General features: G+C 41.3%; 1 protein-coding gene across 1 annotated transcript; it reads left to right on the plus strand.

Moving 5' to 3' along the window:
- The first annotated feature begins 884 nt into the window (after nt 1-884).
- On the plus strand, nt 885-19,241 carry FBXO47 (F-box protein 47). The gene is made up of 10 exons (XM_063138698.1): nt 885-1,065; nt 2,644-2,814; nt 7,640-7,716; nt 7,845-7,922; nt 8,801-8,909; nt 9,264-9,440; nt 12,053-12,199; nt 13,039-13,181; nt 16,370-16,529; nt 18,972-19,241. The coding sequence occupies exons 1-10, from the start codon at nt 885-887 to the stop codon at nt 19,079-19,081; spliced, it is 1,353 nt and encodes a 450-aa protein (XP_062994768.1). The 3' UTR covers nt 19,082-19,241.
- The last annotated feature ends 1,871 nt before the right edge of the window (nt 19,242-21,112 follow it).

Genomic DNA, 21,112 nt, shown 5'->3' on the forward strand with positions numbered 1-21,112 from the left:
AAACCATTTAGAGTCAGGAATGTTGAATGTTGATTGTTCCTTTTCTATGAATAAATCACAATATATATGCACAAACTCTATCATTATGATTGATTTGTTGTGTTTGTATAGGTGAAACATTTTTCTAGCCTCCTTCAGGCTTGACTAAGCAGATTTGCATGTAAAAAAGTTCTATAGAGATTGACAAAGGCTCATAGAGGCCCAAAGAATAAAGATATTAAATCCACAATGTCATTTTGCATGTGGCCTATTTTTAATGTATCAATGGTTTGAGAGAGGTAAAGCAGAGATGATTGGCACACCTAGAGACAGGGAGATGTTGCACTCCAGTACAATTTTCTTTGGAAAGACTTTGGAGGGGGGGAATAAATCTTTCTCCATTTTAGACTGGTTAATTATCATAGTGGGCTTTAGTTTTATTTGTTTGTTTTGAGAGATGGGACTACCTTATCTTGCTTAATTCAGTCATCTGGAAGTGTTAGGTCTGCATGCAGCTTCTTGCAATGCACCTGTTGTCTGCTTTTAGCACTCTGACTTCTGTACTGGGTAGTAAGGAACCTCAGATTAGATGGTCCTGCCTTACACTAGAACAGTGTTTTTCAAGGTGTGTTTTAGGGGAAGCTGTCAATACTTCAGAGGCGTCATGTTTATGTATTGCAATAGAGTTTAGGAAATTACTGCTATAGATTTGTAAGGATGTTTGATATGCTATTGAACTGTACAGGTATAGTATACATGTGCCCTGTTTGTGTAGCAACTAGATAATAATTATGCCACCAAATATTAGCCCTTTATCTCATGTTTTATTTTATTTTATCAACCAAGTAAGCATCATTTTTAAAATTATTTTTCTTCAGGGTAAGTTTGTGGACCAAGGAAGAAGGATGACATCACCTGTAAGAACCAGCTACACCTTGATTCCTAGCCAGAAATATCGACGTAGCTATCGTCATTCCAGAAAGTTTAGCAACATCCTGGAAAGAGATTCTCCATCTCTGTCAACTCTTGGGAACTTCAAAGCACTCCCTTTAGAAATATTTCAGTTGGTTTTAGAGTATCTGCCAGGTGAGAATTTGCGGTTGTATGGCCTATCTGCTAAGAAAAGCTATATCCCACCTGCCAAATATAGCATCCATTCTGCCATTCTAAAAGTTGGGGAAGCATGTTTCCTTACCATCATCGCTCCTCCTCTTCTGTCCCACGATATTTCCTCTTTCTTCACTCAGGGGAAGAAAGAGAAAGTAAATGTGGCACATTCAGTGGCTGTTTTTATCGCACTGCTTTTCCTGCACACAGCAGGAAATAGTGGCACATTTCATTTTTTAAAAAAATCGGATTTAAAGATATCTATTTTGTGACAGAAAGAAGGCAAGCAGGAGTGGGAGACGCATGGGAGGCAAATGTCATTGTCAAAAAGACCCGCAAACATCCATGAATGGGGAATAATGAGTGTGAGATCAAATGCTAGCCTGATGACACTCTGAATGTGGCAAGACACTATATTGGGTTTATAGGATCAGGATGCTCGTTCAGGATGCCATTCTGTGGTCTCTGGGAACAGGTCTCAGGAGCCATAGGAGATTGCATATTCCCTCTGTGTGTGGAGAGGGAGGTCCATTCATGGTAAGGAAAGGCCCTTACCATGTGGAGGGCCTCCTTTAACCATCTGGAGAAAGATCTACCACCGTGGCTGCTCCACTGCAGCTGCTCTGAAAGCAGTAAGGACAAAAGAGGGGTTTGGGATGAATTTGGATCCACTGATCCAAAGCCCCTTCATTCTGTGGGCACACCTGTAGAAAAGTGGGGGACTACTCCAGTCCTTGACCTGGCAAAGTCGTTTTTCCCTTCTATTGTGGGGGGAGGTGGGGAGAAGCAAATCAGTGGGGGGGGAGTTTTTAAAGGGAAAAAAACTCACGTTCTGCCATGGCTGCTGCAGTTCCAGAAGGGCTTAGGGAGTGGCAGTTCTACCATCACAGACCTTTCCTCCCAGACCTGCCAGTCCTACAAAACTGCTTTGCCCAAGGAAGTGCACTGATAACTGTTGGGGCACATTACACATACCATTTAACAAATGTTCATCATGTGTCCTACGAGATATAAATGTGCAAAAGGGATATAGCATTATCATGATGGGATTGAAATTCAACACAAGGTATAGACCTGGCCCAGTTTTATTTATTCTATAGATTTAGATTCCACTTACAAGATCTAAACGATATCTCTGGGCTCACACAGAAAAAATGAACCAACTCTTGTTTTTAGGTACATCTGTGGACATCCATAGATTCTATCAGAATTCAGCCCTTGTACATCTCAGTTGCTTGGTGCCATTTGCTTCTGTCTTAATATGCTCAATAGATGACATTCATAATAAGTGGAGGACTCTACCAAAGTCTCCGTTGAACCTCTTATGATTGGGAAGAGAGTGCAAAAGAGCCCTTTGCTGGCATGTTGAGATGGGAGAAAATAGCTGAAGTGTATAGTGAGGGCTATGCTGCGGTGGGGTGGGGGGCAGAAAGTAACCCCTTGGAGAATGCACCAAACTCTCAAGGCTACCAGTTGAATCAAATAAAAAGTGAATTCTTCTTAATTAATGATCACCAGTGTTTAACTATTGTCTTTTCTTTTTCTCCTTTTATTCAGTGAAGGATATCAGCATGTTAAGCATGGTATCAAAGACTATCAGCAGCCGCCTTATTAATTACATCTCAACACCTACAGGAAACAGAAGGCTTTTGCTGCAGGACTTTCATAACCCTGAGTTATCTGGCTGTAATAAAGAATCCGCTATTCTAGAACACTACAGATCATTAGGTGACCAAAAAAAAAAAAAAAACTATGACATTTTATTCCTTTTTCAAATACACACAAATATGAAAGAGTTTAAACCAAATAAAAAGAAGTTAAGGTACAAAAACCTCAATTAATTGGGAGTGGAGAATACAGCCACAAACTGCATCCCGTTAAATAACTGGAAAACATAACCGTGTAGGATGGGAAGAGTATTTCCCTATGGCAAATGAATATGCAAATCAAATCCAGATTCAGAGTTACATTGTTACAATAGATGGTCATAAATGCTAGTCCCACAGACCTTTGCTGGAAATTAGATTTGTTTACAATGAAAAAGCGAACAAAGGGAGTTCTCCAAAAATGGTCTGTGTGAGTTCTTCCTATCATGTTCTTTGATTGTGAGCAACATCCCGGGGGGGGGGGGGGCAGACACACTCCCTACCATCACTTTTCCACCCGTGTTTTTGTTCCTCAGTTACTTTCTCTTTCAAAAGAGGAAGTACACAAAGAGCACAAGGCCCATTGAGTCCGCTGTTCCAATGGCACTGCTTCTCCTGCACATAGCAGGAGAGACCAGCAATTCCCTGTTTTAAAATACATCAGACTTAAACCAGGGTTGGTGGGGGGGTTGTCACGCAAGGAAGGCCAGAAGAGGCGGGAGGCAGACGACGTCATTGTGAGGAACCTGAGCAAACTCCATGAGTGCCCAGTAATGAGCGTGCAATAAAACGCTCCTTGGATGGAGGATTCAACTCCCTAAACTGATTCTTCTTTCCTCCCACCCCATGCAGATTCTTCATCTCAGTCCCACCCATCTCTCACCAGGCTTCTGTCACTGGTTTTGTGCCACATTTTTCCTTGCTGCATTTCATTTAGCTGCTGCAGGCTTTCCATCAGTTGCCACTTACCAATACAAATTAGTTAGGCTTGTTTAGTTCCATTGATTATAAAAGGGCTTAAGCACTCCCAACTGTGCTGGACTCCCATGGGAAAGTAGATAATGGGTGGCTGTTGGGGGGGGGGAGCCTTTTCATTTTCAGCATTTGACATTTGTGACAATAAAGATAGAGGGGAAATGTTAGCTTGTAAGTGGAAAGGAGCATGAACAAAGCCCAAGGGCAGCCATGATAAGTCTGTTGCAGCAAAAACAAGTTTTGTGGCATTTTAGGACTAACAAATTTATTATGGCATAAGTTTTGGTGGATTAGAGTCCACTTAATTAGATACATGAAGTCAGTTGGATGACTGTATTGCCACCAATTGCTGCTGTTAAGAATAGTCACTGTACTCTTGCCTTGAATACTATAATGCTTTATATAGAACTGTCATGAATGCAACCTCTTGGATTTCATGGCCATTTTGCCCATGTTTGTTTGTGTGTAGTGTGTGATAGATAGATAGATAGATAGATAGATAGATAGATATGATATATTCATTCATCTGATGAAATAGGCTCTAATGCATGAAAGCTTATGTATTATAAATCTATTAGAGGTAATTACTGATCAATAGAATGGAAAGGCTTGGCCCGTCCCTTCAGGTGATAGAATGCTGACTGGAAATAGGTGGAAAATAAAAAGCTTTTTATGATGAGCCTATTGCTGTAGTTGTTTAGTCTCTGTATGTTAAATGCCCCCCTTCCTCCCATAGTTATATTATGACACTTTCAGGGACAAACAGTTTATTTTTCTGTCATGTTTCTTTTTAAGCCGCAAGCTGCTAAAATATGTGTTATGCACCTTGGACCCCTTTGTATAGGGTGAGATATATGTCCAAATAAATAAATTATGTGGGACTTTTTTGTCCACAGGTCCAGCTCACTTCCTCCAAAAGATAACAAAGAGATTGTCAAATAATTGCTGAATAGATGAGTTTTCCTATCCTGCCTTGGCTTTCTATTTATATAATTGAAGTCTTGCTGCAACCTGTAAAAGAGAAATCAGCTCCATGCTCAGTGTTTGGAGTTGCTTAATGTCCACGTAGTTTAGCAGGAGTATGTTTGGATTCATAGGACGGCCACCATGGCCCCTGCTTTTTTAATCTAGCTGCTGCATTCTCTGACTCCAGAATTCATCTGTGCTGCTCCTTCATCAAACCCTCTTTTGTCTTTTACTTGATTGGATTTTCTCTAGGAGAGGCAGTGTTACTTCTGTGTTTACTTTTGTACAGCACCTGCACTATGGGCTCATCTAAACTAAGCAGGATATTCCACTATGAAAGTGGTATGGAAGCGGTATATAAAAGGCAGGAGCCACACTACTGCTTTATCGCGGTACTGAAGTGCACTGACAACTGTTGGGGCCGATTAACACATACCATATACCACTTTCATGGTGTTATATCCTGCTTGGTGTAGATGTGTCATGGACCCCAACAGTTGTCAGTGCACTTCAGTACCACTATAAAGCAGTAGTGTGGCTCTTGCCTTTTATATACTGCTTTCATAGTGTTTTCATAGTGGAATATCCTGCTTGGTTTAGATGAGCCCTAGGTTAATCCTATTTTTTATGAAGAATTAGGAAGCTGCCTTATATTGAGTGAAACCACTAGCTGACTATCTACACCAACTTCCCCATCCTGGGGCCCTCCAAGGATGCTTCCATATGAGGCTTTTTTCATGCCATCGTCCTGCCACATTCACAGAATTTTATGGGAGATCCAGACATCATCATCTTCCACTTGCAATCCTCCCGTGTTTTCCTACCATTTCTTCTATCTATTTTCTTACTACAAAAAAATCCATGAAGCAGAAAAAAATGGAATAGCTGCACAATGCCTCCTAAGTGGGTAGCGCTAGGAACCATCTGGGCTTGTTTGCATGATCATGGTGGGGGAAATCAGCCACTATGAGTTATTTCCCCCTCTGTGTGTGCCAGTTGCACGCCAGGGGGATTTGCATAATTACCCTTGCCACCGCAGCTTACTGTGTCGGGCAAACCTGCCAAGGCTGGCTTGTTGCCCTGTTTAACAAATAACCCCAGAATTTACAACAGCCCATGGTTTCTGGGTGGCTTGTTAACCATGACAACAAGCCAGCCTTGCCGGGTTCACACACCACGGCAAGTTATGCTGACAAGGGTAATTATGCAAATCTGACCATTTGGACTACGGTTTCAAGAGTCCCTGACCATTCACCATGCTGGGGCCAATGGGGATTATATTCTAAAACCTCTGAAGGGAACTACATTGGGGAAAGCTGATTGTCACTGACTCTAGGGTTTCAGACAGGTATTTTTAACAGATCTCTCCAGAGATGCCAAGGACTGAACCTGGGACTTTCTGCATGCGAAGCATGTGCTCTACCACTGAGTTACAGCACACAATTTCATATGAAATTCACTGGGGTTCTTTGAATTTAATGAATTTAATGACAGTGAAATTCATTCACTGGGGTTCTTTGAATTTAATGACATCTGTTTCAATTGTGCACCATTTTTTTCCATTGCAACATTATGAATGTTATTTGTCATTTTTCTTGTTGATGTACTGTTATCTTCCTATACTTTTGCACCTCATAAAATTGGTGTAAAGCCAGCTCATCATGAGGGCTCCTAAGGCCAAAGAAATGGCGTGCAAAATCAAGTAGTATCATCAGATAGTTGACAATTAGCATCCTTTACTTGGCTGTGGTACAGGATGTGCAGAAGTTCTTGCCCCTGCTAGAAGAGCAATATGCCCACCCAGTAATGAGCTGAAGATGAACTCCTGTTTCCCCTGTTCCTAACCATTACATTGTACTGTAATTTCAGCTGCTTAACAAGCAAGGTTTCTGAATGTATATCCCTCAGAGACTGCTTTGGCTTTTCTTTGCCTATCCCCAGATATATTCCCAGTGCCCCCACTAATAATTCATTACCAGTTTTCCCAGACAATGCACAGTTTATCCAGAACTTTGAAAGAAAAATTTAAACCATAAGTTTCCACTGGCTAAGAAACCCGTTTTTCCTACCACAAACAAGCTGTTCTAAATTCTACAACACCAGAAACTAACTCTGTGCTATCTTACAATAATTTGGAATAATATATTCTCTGACATGGCATGAAAAAATCTCAAAAGCTCTTATTTCCACTACAGACAAGGAAAACAGGGTTTCTCCATTGTATTTTTGAATTCTGATGAGTTTCTCTTTAATGTGAATGTGTTTAACAACTTTTACTCAAGTTGGATATAATCTTTCTTGCAAGACTGTAGATGTTGTTTACAAAACCTTTTAAAAACAGCAACCATATCCAAGATGCTTGATGTGCAAGCCTCTGCAAAAAGAGCTAAATTTGGCAGAAATGTCAGAGGATTTCAGCTTTACAGACTGATCCATAAACCAATTAATCTGGAACACTTTGATTTTGTCCAACTGACTTGGCTTATGTCCAAGCATTCATTTGAAGTAAATGGTACTAAGTCAGCTTACAACTAGGAATACAATTAATAAATATTTATGTAGTACCTGTAGGGTGCTATGTGCTGTATAGAACATAGATATGAGGTTGTCCTTCCTCAGAGGGATTACTGTCTATGTGAGGACAAGCCAGGGAAGGGGGCACAGGTTTTCAGTGGATAGTAGGATTGTGATAGAAGAGATTTTGGTGGCAGTGGAGAAAGTATTTGCTGGAGAAACAACTCGTGAGGGATTTGAAAGAGGTGAATGTATAATCTGGCAATCTTAACTAGCTATAAAGCTTATAATATTTCATTGCTTTATAGTATAAGCAATGCCTGTAGCCTGATCCTAACTAATTAAAATAAATTAGCTTCTGGCTCCTATCTCAGCATAAGATTGCAGTCATTGGTAATCATATTCAGAATATTATATTTCAAGCATTTCTGTGTGCTTCTTTGTCTTTGCAGGCCTGTTGCTAAAAAGGTGCACTTTACTTATGCCCACAAAAGAGAGACTGAAATATATACACAAGATACTTTCTGAAGTAAGCATAACAATCCCGCCCCCAAAAAGCATTAAACCTATGAACATATTAATTTCATTGTGCCACCTAATATGCACTGCCTGGTAAATTGAAGGGCGTATTTCTTTTTCTTTTTTTTTAATCTATAGATTTCCTGTTTTAAACTTAGTGGCTGCTCGGATCCTTTGCACTGTTCAGGACTACAATGTTATGGAGTATTTTTACAGGTAAAAATAACAAAGTGTGTTGTGACACCATAACACATTTATTACGGCATAAACTTCCATGGATTAGAGTCTAGTCCATCAGATGCATGAAATGTTGCAGGTATATACAGGTTTGTAGGGGGGGCAAGAATTGTTAACAGTGAAGGAAATGAAATGTAGAAGGTTACAAACAGGCTTCATCTTTTTCCAATGTTGGCGAAGCTTAACTCTCTTTCTGGGCCTTGCCATGGCCTCACAGATATTTGCTACAGTTATTAGTTTTTGGAGGATAGGTCTCTAGCTCCAAGGTCAGCGCTTATCTTCTGCTTTTTGCTTCTGGTCACTTACCTTAATTTCATTACCTCCCTGCCACTAAAACATGCAGGTAAAAGAGAACTTTTTTTAAAAAAAAAGGAAACAAAAGTAATCCCACCTTCCTAGAATTTACCCTTGGGATGTCTAACAATAAAACCAAGATTAAAAACAAAATCTTAATTAAAACATAACATTAAAAAACAATTAAAAACATAATAAAAGAAATAAACCAATTAAAAAACCCTTCAACAACATACCAACTTAATTGCCAAAGGTCTGTCTGAATAAAAATGACTTTCCCTGCCAGCGGAAGGGCAACAAGGAGGGAGCCAAGCTACCCTTCTCTTGGCAGGGAGTTCCAGAGCCTGGAAGCGGCCACTAAGAAGGCCCTCTCTCATGTCCCCACCAAACGTGTCTCTGATGGTGGCAGTACCAAAACAAGGGCCTCCTCCAGGCTCATAAGGGAGAAGGCAGCCTTAGAATAAATAGAAAATGTATGCACAGCTAAGAGATTTCAAACCTTGCAGAGTAACTTGGTGATTTTCATGAATACATTGCCTTGTTTTTCGCTATATTGTTTTCAGACCTTAACAGCTGGTTGGGATGAATTAGAATGTCATCGGGTTTACAATTTCCTCTGTGAGCTGAGCAGTTTACCTCGGAGAGTGCAGACAGTTGTGAGCAACAAACCTGGTAAGTACTCCATGTTAGGCAATGGCCAAGTTGTTTATAGAATGACCCCCCACTGCACCATAGGGTGGGTTGTCAAAACCCGATGCACAGCATGGCATGAGTGGCTCCATACCCAGTCTACAACCCACAATGGCATCTTTACCCCCACTGCAATCATCTGAACATATTAAATATGTTATAAATCTGGCTCTCTCCTGTTGACTGTAACCCTCTTGTTCTGAACTAAGGAGGCAAGGATCAAAGCCATGACTCGGAATTTATTGGAATGCCAATCAATCCACATCTTTCCCAGTACAATTTGTAGCTTCATTACATCCAGATTGATTCCTATATTATTTTTATCATTTGTCCTAGGAAGTGTCCAAAAATTGGAGTTAAGGATAAGGATATTTTGCCGCAGTGTCCTCTTAAACCGTTGGAACCATCGGAGTGATTTAGCATTTTGGCTGACACGTATTTTAAAGCCATGGCCGATGGTAAATCAAGCTCGGCTACTATATATAATATTTGGACCTGCCTGTACTCTGGATGGTAAGCTATTTTAATGAATAAGGCATAAACAGAAGCACCTGTGAATTCTGGGCAGTATCCAATATGATACTGCAAAGGAAAATCACACAAAGGAAAATCGCGCTTGCTTACCGTCATTTCTCTGCCTGTGCGTTTGTCTATTACTTCCTCTTTTGGAAGAGGAAATAAACAATGTGCACATGGCCCATTCAGTGGACTATTTTGATGGCACTGCTTCTCCTGCACACAGCAGGAGATAGCGGCAACTTCCATCTTTAAAAATAAGTCAGACTTACTAGGAGCTCCATCAGACAAGCATTTTATTGCATGATCATTACTGAACACTCACGGACTTTCGTGGGTCCCTCTCATGACATCGTCTGCCTCCCATGTGCCTCCTGGGAGCCTCTCACCCCTCCTAGCCTTCTTCGCACGACAAAAAAAAACACCCCAGTAAGTCCAACTTATTTTTAAAGACAGCAGCTGCCACTGTCTCCTGCTGTGTGCAGGAGAAGCAGCAGGATCTGAATGGGCCACGTGCACATTGCTTACTTCCTATTTCAAAAGAGAAAGTAATGAGGGATGAACGCGTGGGTGGAGAAGTGACGGTAAGCAAATGCGATTTTCCCCTTACCTGTGTGACGATGCTCTGAGGTGTTTTGTTGTTGTTGTGTGAAGAAGGCTCCTTCCTATCTTTCCTCTCTCATCTCACACTATTGCCCCGCTCGTGCTCTTCGCTCCTCTGATGCCATGTTTCTCACCTGCCCAAGGGTCTCTCCTTCCCTTGCTCGGCTTCGTCCATTTTCTTCAGCTGCCCCTTACGCGTGGAACGCTCTTCCAGAACATTTGAGAACTACAAGTTCAATCGCAGCTTTTAAAGCTCAGCTAAAAACTTTTCTTTTTCCTAAAGCTTTTAAAACTTGATTTTGATCTGACTTTTATACTGCCTGTTTGGTGCATTCTCTTCCCCTCCTTATTGTTTTATTATGATTTTATTAGAATGTAAGCCTATGCGGCAGGGTCTTGCTATTTATTGTTTTACTCTGTACAGCACCATGTACATTGATGGTGCTATATAAATAATAATAATAATAATAATAATAATAATAATAATAATAATAAGGGGCGGGAGGTGCTCAGGAGCCAGACGATGTTGTGAGAGGGACCTGCAAAAATCCGTGAGTGCCCAGTAATGAGCGTGCAATAAACACTCATCTGATGGAGCTCTTCATGTTGCAGTAGAAAGACTTTGTAACCGGTTCATGTCCTCTGCTTGATTGATAATCCTTGGTAAATGCAATGGAGGTGATGTTAGGGAAATTCCCCTAACTCATTGGGGAAGGAACGACTTCAACAACCGGTCCAGATACAGAGACCCTTTATTTTACTACGCACGTAGGACAAAGGCTCACCCCATACAAACCGATGGCGAAAACTTCCTACCCATCATCCACATCAGCATACTTTTATCAAAGTTGCTCTGATGAAGTCATACTTTTCCTTCCTCCTTCCCGTGACTGATCACAAATCCCATACATGTTCCATAGAGTCCCATTCTTACATAAACAATGCCATATTTTGGTAGCCTGTAATTGGTACAAAATGTTGCATTCTGTTCTTTGATAAGCACCTCAAGGAGAAATAAGAAGCCCAGAGTATGCTCTGACCCTTCAGAAATGCCTAGTCAGAGGGCTTTAGATGGTAAATAAATTAAACGATGCACATCTCCATGTTCTTCAGCCTGGTTCCTAAACACAAGCAGAATGTTTTTGGAAAAAGTAACACATTGCCATGGCAGCTAAGGAGCCAAGAGATCAGGACAGCCTTGAGGCTTCCTGTGTCTCTTCATTTCTAGAGGCACGAAGGTGGGGGATAGAGGGAAAGTGTCAGGAGTGTGTTTGAACTGAGGGGTTTCAAAGGGGTGCTTTTCAGAATTCCTTGTCAGTGGCATATGGGGTTGGGTCCAGGATCTGCCTTCTGATAATCTGATTTCCCCCCCCCCCCAACACACACACACACACACACCACAGCTCACCCCAATCAGCAGGGTCCTCTGACCTTCTGTATAGGGTTTTCAGGGGTCTGGAGGGACTGTTACAGAGAGGTGGGCTGAGGAAAAGCAGCACCATCTCTACAGATGTAGATACTCTTCTGTCTTTTTAAAAGTAGCATGGGGAGGTGAATCTATCACAGCTCAGGGCACGTTCACTACAACCTTTGCAGTGGGCACAATTTTATTTATTTATTTATTTATTTATTTATTTATTTATTTATTTATTTATTACATTTCTATACCGCCCAATAGCCGGAGCTAAAATGTTTTACAGCCATAATTGTTTTTTTAAAAAAATCTATTAGCAAAACATTCCTTAAACGAAATTGCTGTAAGACCAAAATGGTAATTTTAAAAAATAAAGGGGATGGGAATCTTTCCCAGACATTACCAATTTAGCAATGTGTTTTTCTTAATTAAACACTTATCTACACCGTTTTTGTCATTTCATGGGTAGTGATGGAAGCGGCCTTAGACAATTATCTCATTTTTCAATTTTAGGGAGTGGACAGTGGGTAATGCTTACTTTTGTTCAAGTCTGTTCCCCTCCTCAGTGACTCTTCTGGTTAATGTGATACAGGACGTGTGGTTTGGCAAAAAATGATAGAAGGTCCAACAGATGAAACCAGTTTGAAGGGGCTGGCAGATGCGATTAAACTACTGTATGGCACAGAAGCAAAGGAGTGGACAGCAGATGATGTCATCAGTCTGGTGGATGAACTTGCAGGTAAAAACCGCCCCTTATTCTGCACATTAGCAATGCTCATTCTCCCCCAAATCCAGGAAATTATCAGGTAGCCACAAAAATTAGAGCCAGTTCGCATGTCCCAGGGCTCATGCTGAATTGTGGACTGATACTCTAACCTGAGCTTGTTTGCTCAGATGACATCCAGGTTATTCCAGATTTTTTCACGGATCCTGATGCTTCAGTGTGTCCTCAGGGCTCAAATTTTACCATGCCCACAATTGGTTGGCAGTAGTGTGGTAAGCCATGAACATAAATTGGGAAACATTTGATGTGGTCATAAAGTGACGCAATTATACAACCATCTTTCCACTGCTGCACAAACCCAGCCGCACAGATACACACTGCTCACAGTTCAGAATACAGACATTGTGACTATGTGGACTGGCTCTGAGGACCAAACTAAATGTGATGGGGACGTCATTTGCCTGTCCTCCTTTTCATATGGTCACCCTAACAGTAGCATCTACTTTGTGAAATTCCTGATCAGTTTTAAGCCCCTCACTGCAGATTTGTCAGCAGCAAGTCCAAAAGACCTCAACCTTTTAAGCTAGCATTTAAATTATAAGGCTTTGTTTTGTTTTGTTTTATAGATATGCTGGTTGGCTGACATTTTATGATCTATATTTTTATTGTTTGTTGTGTTGACTGGAGACATTTTATTTTTTCAATATTGCAAGTATCTCAAGGGTATACGATTGGCAAAAGCAGCAAATAGAATTTAAAGATAAATGTTAAAACATAATAAATAGTCATATATATATATATATATATATATATATATATATATATATATAAACACCTTTCCATATTTTTGATAGTAGTTCCTCAGGACTGGCTTCTGGAAAACAGTGCTCGGCTCCTTATCTTGTGTGGAAACAATATCTGCTTCACATTTATGGCAAATAAAGCTGTGAATGGCCGAGCTAATGAACTTGCAAGGCTGATGGTTTTCCTGGTTTTGGTGAGTAGCAATAAATACTCAATTTTCCTTCTGAATTAGTATCCTCTTCCTTCCGTCTATCAAAGAGTGAAACTAGACTTGACATTAAATGTGTGATTGTATATGTGTGGTTCCCTGCCCCCACTTTTAAATAGCAGCTCGCCATGGTGAGCAATTAGGATCAGGACAGTGGCATGTGGGTAGCAAAGGGTTAGGCCTTCCCCCTCCTGCAGTTTCAATTAAAATCCCCTTCTCCCAAAGCTGCTATTTGGCCTGGGAAGAAAGCTGCAGTTGGCACCTAAGGAAGCTTCCTGTCAAGTGTAATAGCTACTTTGGGGCATCAGGACTGTGGTAGGAGGGAAATTTTTGTGAACCGCCCAGAGAGCTTCAGCTATTGGGCGGTATAAAAATCTAATAAATAAATAAATAAATAAATAAAGGGTTAACCCCCTCCCCCAGCACTACGGTCCCAATCCTGATTCCCCCCTCGCAGCTGTTGTTTAGAAGAAAAACCTAAACATGTTAAATGCAAACTTGTTTTTAATGTCGTATCTAATTTGGTCTTTAGATACCAGCTCCTCTATTCCAGTTTTCAGGCCATTTGCCAAAATTATAGTAAAATTTTGAGAAAGACGACTTAATATCATGTTTGAGAACACTGCATACTAATTATCCTGCTACAGATTGTTTCTATGGCAGCCTTCAGGCTGCCGTTTCTTGTGTTTCTGGTTGAACAATTTTGCTTTAAATGGGAAATAAGGAAAACATCTTTACAGTTTTGTACAATAATCCATGGAGTGATATTTCATTTGCACTTTGCTATCCCTACTTACCCGCTTAAAGGCCCTGCTCCGCCATCTGAGCTACTGGGACTCAGTGCACCTGACACTCAGAAAATCACATGTCTCAATGCTCTACATCTTTACCTGTATTGCAACCTATATCTGAGTGTTTTGTCCTGATGATATATGGCAGATTAGCACAGATTGTTACATAGCCGTCTTCCTAGTGTCTCTCTCTCTCAGTTAACCAGACATGAGGGGGGACAGCAGGACTTTTGTTCTTTTAATAATTGCACAGGAGTAGAGGAAAATTTGGTAGATGCAGCTTTTCATGCCAGGGTGAGCAAACCCATTCCTACTGAGAGCAAACATGGTACAGCGGCCGAGGGACTAAGGCAGCCCTCCACACCCTGGTGCACCCAAGGTGTATTGAGCTATAAATACCATCACCCACATGGAGATTTGGGTGGTTGCAATCCAGCACAACTAGAGGGCACCAGGTTGGGGAAGGCTGGACTAAGCTTTGAATCAGGAAGCCCTCAAATCTCAGCTGTGCCGTAACCTCACTGAGTGGCCTTTGACCAGCAGCTACGTTCTCTCATCCTCAGTCCCCTTTCTGTAATATGATAATAAAACTGGGCTCCCTAACAGGGTTGTTGAAAGGATTATCTGAAGCACTTGGTATGTTTGAAAGCACTGTAGTGATGCTAAGAATATTTATTTATTTATTTATTTATTTATTTATTTATTTATTTATTTTCTATATTGCCCAATAGCCAAAGCTCTCTGGGCAGTTCACAGCAACGCCAATTATTCTAACTGTCTTGAGCTGCTTGAGGATGTTCCAACTGCCCCTCTTTATTTGGGATCATCCCAGTTTTCTAGTACCTGTCTTGGGACATTCCTGCCCCTCTGTTTGCCTTGGGGAGGTACCTTGTTAATATTTTGTAAGTGTAATTTGCTAGTGTTGTGATTCTTCAGGGGGCTTGTTTATACGGCTTGTTTACTCCGACGTAGCTGCACATATTCTCATTTTAGGACACACGAGTCAGCCGACCGTTCGCAGTAACATCGCGTTTTAACCTCGATGATACGCATATTCACATCAGCGATTTACCGTGACTTTTCGCTCATGTCCGACTTCGCTCTGCATTATGGTTATGTGTCATTTGGGAAGTTAAAGCGCATTTTGACAGGTGGGCGGAGCTTTAAGGGTAGGAGAACGTGATTAGCTGGTTTCCCACCTATCAGCTGGCTCCTTTTCTCGTGCCATTTTTAGGTTGAACGATCTTATTCTACGGAGCTCCGCATAAACAAAGAGGCAGAAACGCACTGCCATCCTCCTCTGCAGCCTCGTTCCTTTCTTCCCCCGCTCTGGTTTTTGCTGTTATATCAATCTGCAGAGTTCTGCATATAACCTATATCACTTCACCCGTCTCCATATCCCATATGTGATAATGCGCACGTGCGCATGTATAACTGCACTACAAAAAAAAATACAGGAGATAAATCGCTGCTGCTGCAGTGTGATGCTCTTTACCTACATTTGAACCAATGAAAAATCGGGTTTATATTTAATGAGGAACAATCCCGCTGTCGTATAGACGAGGGCAGGTTTCAGCTCTTTCCCCAGGATCTCTAGAATTGGATTTGGGAATGGATGCATCATGTCTCTAATGCATATGCAATTTCACCCATTGTGTCAGCTACTGAGGTATTTTGAATTGATAGCATACAGTAGAACAAACTCCCCCAATTTGGTACTCTCCAGATGTTTTGGACTACAACTCCCAGTATCGTTCAGCCAGCATGGGGAGATGCTGGGAGCTGTAGTCCAACAGATCAGGAGGGCACTAGATTGGGAGAAGCTGCTGTAAGACAATAACATAAGACAGTAATGTTTACCAAAGAGTGATCGCTAAATCAGTAGAGGGCAGGCTAATGCAGTATAAATGAATGCAGCAGGCAAGGAAGAGTACACATTTGGCAACTTGTAATGGAAGAGTGCATGTGGGGGGGGCTCTTAAAGAAAGCGATTCTTGGGTGAGAGAATAGGGGTGTTACAAGAGCATGCATGTGTGGGTCCAATGTTCCAAGCCCACTGCCTGAAGAAGACCAGTAATCTGATCACAGTGAGCTATAAGTGGAGAGAAAATGAAGCAGGGAAAGTGCCTGCAGAGCAAAGATGACCCACACTCTGCAGTTCAACTCATGTGCTGTAAAGGAAGACAAAGAAACTCCAAACAATCATAAAAGAAGCAAACAAACTCTTAAAAAGGCGTCTCTGTGAACTGAACACTAGTCAGCTTGATCTCCTCCTATCAAACGTTCTGTCTGTTATGTAAAATGTCATTTGACTCAACATATGCATTTAATTGCTTTGGGGTGAAAACTTTGCTTTATGGATATATCCTGCTTTTGTACCAGGTGTGCGAGAAGGACCTCTATTGCATGGACTGGGCTGTAAAAATGATGCAGAAAGTCTGCAAGGTTTTCAGTACTCCAAGTGAAAGGAACAACTTCTTGCAAAGTGTGGAGAATGCTTTTGCACACATTATCATGGATGCGCTACAGTTGGTAATATCTGGTAAGAAATCCAATAGTAGAAATATTGTACCCACTCATTGCCTTGATGTTGATTATCTGAATCTGCCAGTTTCATTAGTTTCCAGTTTCCTTTTCATTAGGTGCATCCTCTCCCATAAAATGAGATATTCTAATATAGTGTGCCCCCCAGATGTATTGGATTACATTTCTCATCATCCCCATCCTGCGCTGCCATTGGCCATGTTGAAAGGGGATGGTGGAAACTGTAGTCCAACACATTTGGAAGGTGGTTGGGAAGGCTGTTCCAATAGATGCAGAAATAGTTTAATGGAGTGCATCAAGTCCCAGCACTTTCCGAAAAAAATGTCTTCCTCAGGAATAAGAAGAACATAAGATGAGCTGTGCTAGATCAGATCAAAGGCCTCTAGTCCAGCATTCCCCTCTCACAGCAGCCGGCCCAGTGCCCATAGGAAGCCCAAAGGCAGAATGGGAGAGTCACACTGTCCTCCTGTGTTCCTCAACGGCTGGTATTCAGTGGCATCCTGCCTTTGATACTGGAGGCAATATATAGACATCTTGACTAGTAGGCGTTGAAAGCCTCATCCCCCAATAGTTTAGAATCCCAAAAGGAGATGCAATACTTAACTTTAGACCAAGACCAGGCAACTTCTCTGGGCCATTGTCACATTTGTTAATTTAAGAAACTGTTCTGGGCACCAACACAAAATGGCTGCCATGGGACACATGTCAAAGGACAAGTAACCTGCCCAAAAGACGGAGTACAAGGCAGAAGTGGAGTTTGAGCCCCAACACACTAAATTCTTTTAAACCTACCATTTTCAGCACCAAGAGAAACCTATTTCACAGCTGCTAATAAGAAAATGTGTTAATTAAAAAGAAGAACTGGGAGGTGTAGGGCATCTTGGTGGGTGCCAGGAAAGGTGTCCGTGGGCATATGACTGCCCATGGGCTCCATGTTGCTTACCCCTGCTTCAGTCCTGTGCTATGTTCAGTTAAACTACTTCCTGCATTTATTGAAATATTTTATTTAGAAGACTTCTATACTGCCCTTCAATGTTATCACTCTTAGGGCCAAACTAGGCAATATGTAAAATGCATAATTAATGGCATTTCACATATCTGGGTTATTTCATAGCTTAATTAGCAATCACAGAATCAGGATTGGGACCCCTGCCTAAGGAACAGGAATTGAACCCTTCTCCTCACAAAATTCCCCCCATGGAGGCTGCTAACTTGCCCTAGGAAAGTAGCTGTTAAGGGTGCTTCCTTCCCAGGGCAAATCACTGCCTCTAGGGGATGACTATCACTGGGACTGCAGTGTGAAAGGGTTTTTAAAAATTTATGTGCAGTAGTCCCAGTCCAGACCACCACCATCGCAAATCCATTATTTAACTCAGAAAAATAGATATATAATTATATATTTGATGTATTGTACGCTAGTTTAATCTCCAGGATAGCTTACAGAAATATATCTTTTTTGCCTTGGATTTGTGATGCTACACTTTTCTGTCTGACTGCTTCTTCAAACGAGCATTTTATACCACGCTCGTGACTGACCACTCACGGTTGTTTGTGGGTCATTTTGATGATGCAGTGATCCTCTTGTCTTGCACGTCTCCCGCTTCTTCTGCTCTTTTTCCTGTCACAAAATAAGACCCCCGAAAACCCGAATTTTCTTTGCTATAGCAATATTTGTTGCTATTCCCCACCATGTGCAGGTAAAGTTGCATTATAAAACGCTCACTAGAGGGCGCCACATTGTTGCTGCTCGCTTTCCCTTTCTTCCCTGTGTGATTCTGCTCATCCTTATTGTGGAAGAAAACCAGGAAGCAGAGTGATGGTAAGGAAACGCGATTTCCCACCCGTCTGAAAATCCTCTTCCTTTCCTTTAATTTTCTTCTTTAAAGAAATTCATCATACATAATTCTGCATATCCAGAATCTCAGATAGAACGATGCACTAATATTGGATTCCATAGAATTTCAGCATGCATTAAAAAAAAAATCTAGCCTTAGCTCAAATTAAGTCCAGTGAACATCCAGAGTGTTATAGTTGAAGCTCCTTATAAATTTGTGATTTTCTAAATGTCATGCTTCACACTACAGAATGAAAAAGAAATGAAAGCTTAATGTCTGCCCACAAATTACTATCTGCATATGCAACATCATGGGCTATTGGTTTTCCATTTGACCTTAAAGATTTACAAAAATGCAACCCATTCAGTCAGAACATAACAGTCAGAAGATAAATAAAAGAAAAAAACAACTCTTATTCCTGAGAGGATTAGGTAGGATTTGTGCTTAAGAAGTGAGCGACATTAAGTTGATTACTAATGTAACAGAACTACTTTACACTTTACAAATAAAGTGTAATCCACTGGCTTGTACATTTTAAGCAGATTCCACAAAAACTGTTTTCAAGCAAGAATATACTTTTTTAACCTCTTATTTGTTTTGCTTAGGGGAGCATGATGAGGAAGACAGCAGCTTTATAAACCTGTTTCATCTGGTGAACGCCCAAGCAAATTTCCATAAGGAAATCCTTTTTCTGACCATGACCATCAACATGTAAATTTTGGAGAAGACACCGCCACAACCAGTAAAACAAGTGAACCATTTTCCCATTAAAATTTTTACCTTCACAAATGGCTGCCAATATCCTCACCGGTCTTCCAAATTCAAATTTCAGTGTGTGCATAAACACACATTAACACACAACTTTATACTTGCAGGGGGTGGGAGAGAGTGTAGAGATGAACTTTGCAGAAACAAGCAGCTAGCTGCTGCTGGCAAAGTAGAGAAATACAAACCATAAAAAATAGCCCCATAGCTATATCAGGTAGTGGAACTACTTGACCTGTTGCATTTTAAAGTCACTCCTGTAAGTAATTCATCTAAAAATGAAATGCAAGAAGGTTTTATTATATGTGTGTGTATTTTTAGGATGATTGTATTGCTGCTGAGGGCTCCTCTAAATGAGCAATTTATTGCATGCTCATGATTGCCACTCACAACAGTTTGCAGTTCTTTTACACAACATCATGAAAGACCAGGGTGTCTCCCACTGTATCCCTAAAAAAATCCGCCAAAAGAACTCCTTTTAAAGTAACATCCTGAAAAGAGCGGGATCTTCTGCCATTAGATGGCACTGTCTCGATGGAAGTAAATGGCACACACTTAGAAAGGAAGTATTTAATTCAATCCACATGGTCACCCCTCTCCGCCCATGTAATGCAGCCCATAACAAGCATGCCAAAAAGCTGGAAGCACAAACGGCCTGGGTAAGCAACGTGATTTCGCCTTAATTTAAAGACTCCCTGAGTCTTTCCCACACATCTAGCAAAATGACTCTTTCTTGGATTTATGCAGATATATGATTGTCAGCATTTCCCACCTTTGAGAATCAGGGCCAAACTAAACGTTATGTTGTCATACATTATGACACTATATTCCACTATGTGTCATTAAATTGCTGAATGGAGGGGAAATAACTATCCCAGCTCCAATCCTGCCAGTAGTTTCCCCCCTGTTCCCAGGGCATGTTTGGAAAATTAAGGGGCGTTTGCAGGACAGGCATGTTTGGGCATCTGCTGAGGGCCCACAACCCAGTAGGGGCCCACTAAGAAAGCCCCCCTGGACTTCTCTTCACCGTTGCAACCTGTTTGATCACCTGCCCCTCATCTTCACAATGTTGCTAATGCTGCTCCTGGCTTTCCTTCTACCACCGCTGCATCCACCCACGCGAGCACTAATGCCACCAGTCCAGGGGCGCCTGGGTGGATAAGAGTGAGGCCTTGCAAATGGAGCTGAAAAGAAGTTGAAAGCCATGATGTTTAAGCACAAGAGCAGAGTGAGATAAGATACACCCAAGAATATTAAAGTATTTGGCACATGAAAGAGTAGGCCCACTAGAAATTATTTTTAATAAATCATTTTTCTGAATATTTGAGGACTGGAGAACAATAAATATTGTGTCCGTATTCAAGAATCTGAATTGATTTAGGGATGTTGATTTATTTTATTTTTTCCAGAGAAGCTCTTGGGGGCCACATTCCAGTGGCTGGTGGGGCTGAAGGCAAAAAAGGCAGCGTTCAAAATACTAAAACTACCAGCATATTTTAGCTTACTGCCAGTAACTAAGCCTTAGGAGAATCATTGCAACCTTTTAGAATGGAGGAAACAGCAAAAGCTGCAAAATCAACAAATAATATGAGTGGGGCCATCTGGGGAACCCCAGGTCGCCGGATTTGGCCTCTGGCCTGAGGTTCTGTACCCCTGAATGAAAAGATACAGGTAACTACAGAGATGTAGCTTCTATTCAGTGGCACGCCAAGACCTAGAAAAAAGTAATACTTAACATTATTCTGGGAGAGAGTAGTTTATTTGAATTTAAGACAGCAGGGCTTTGCTACGGATAGTTCTTTTTTTATATAATTTGATATTTTCCTCAACAATTCTAGCGGCAAAGCGTTACAAACTGCCACAACAGAGAACACAATGTGTGGAGCTGCGTTCAGGTCTTCCTTGGGATGACTTTGTCTCGTGCTTAGGACATGACCAGCATCCTGCCTCCCAAAGTGACCAACCAGCTTCCTTTGGAAAG

This window comes from Elgaria multicarinata, chromosome 11 (genome assembly GCF_023053635.1).
Source record: "Elgaria multicarinata webbii isolate HBS135686 ecotype San Diego chromosome 11, rElgMul1.1.pri, whole genome shotgun sequence".
In the NCBI taxonomy this organism is placed as follows: Eukaryota; Metazoa; Chordata; class Lepidosauria; order Squamata; family Anguidae; genus Elgaria; species Elgaria multicarinata.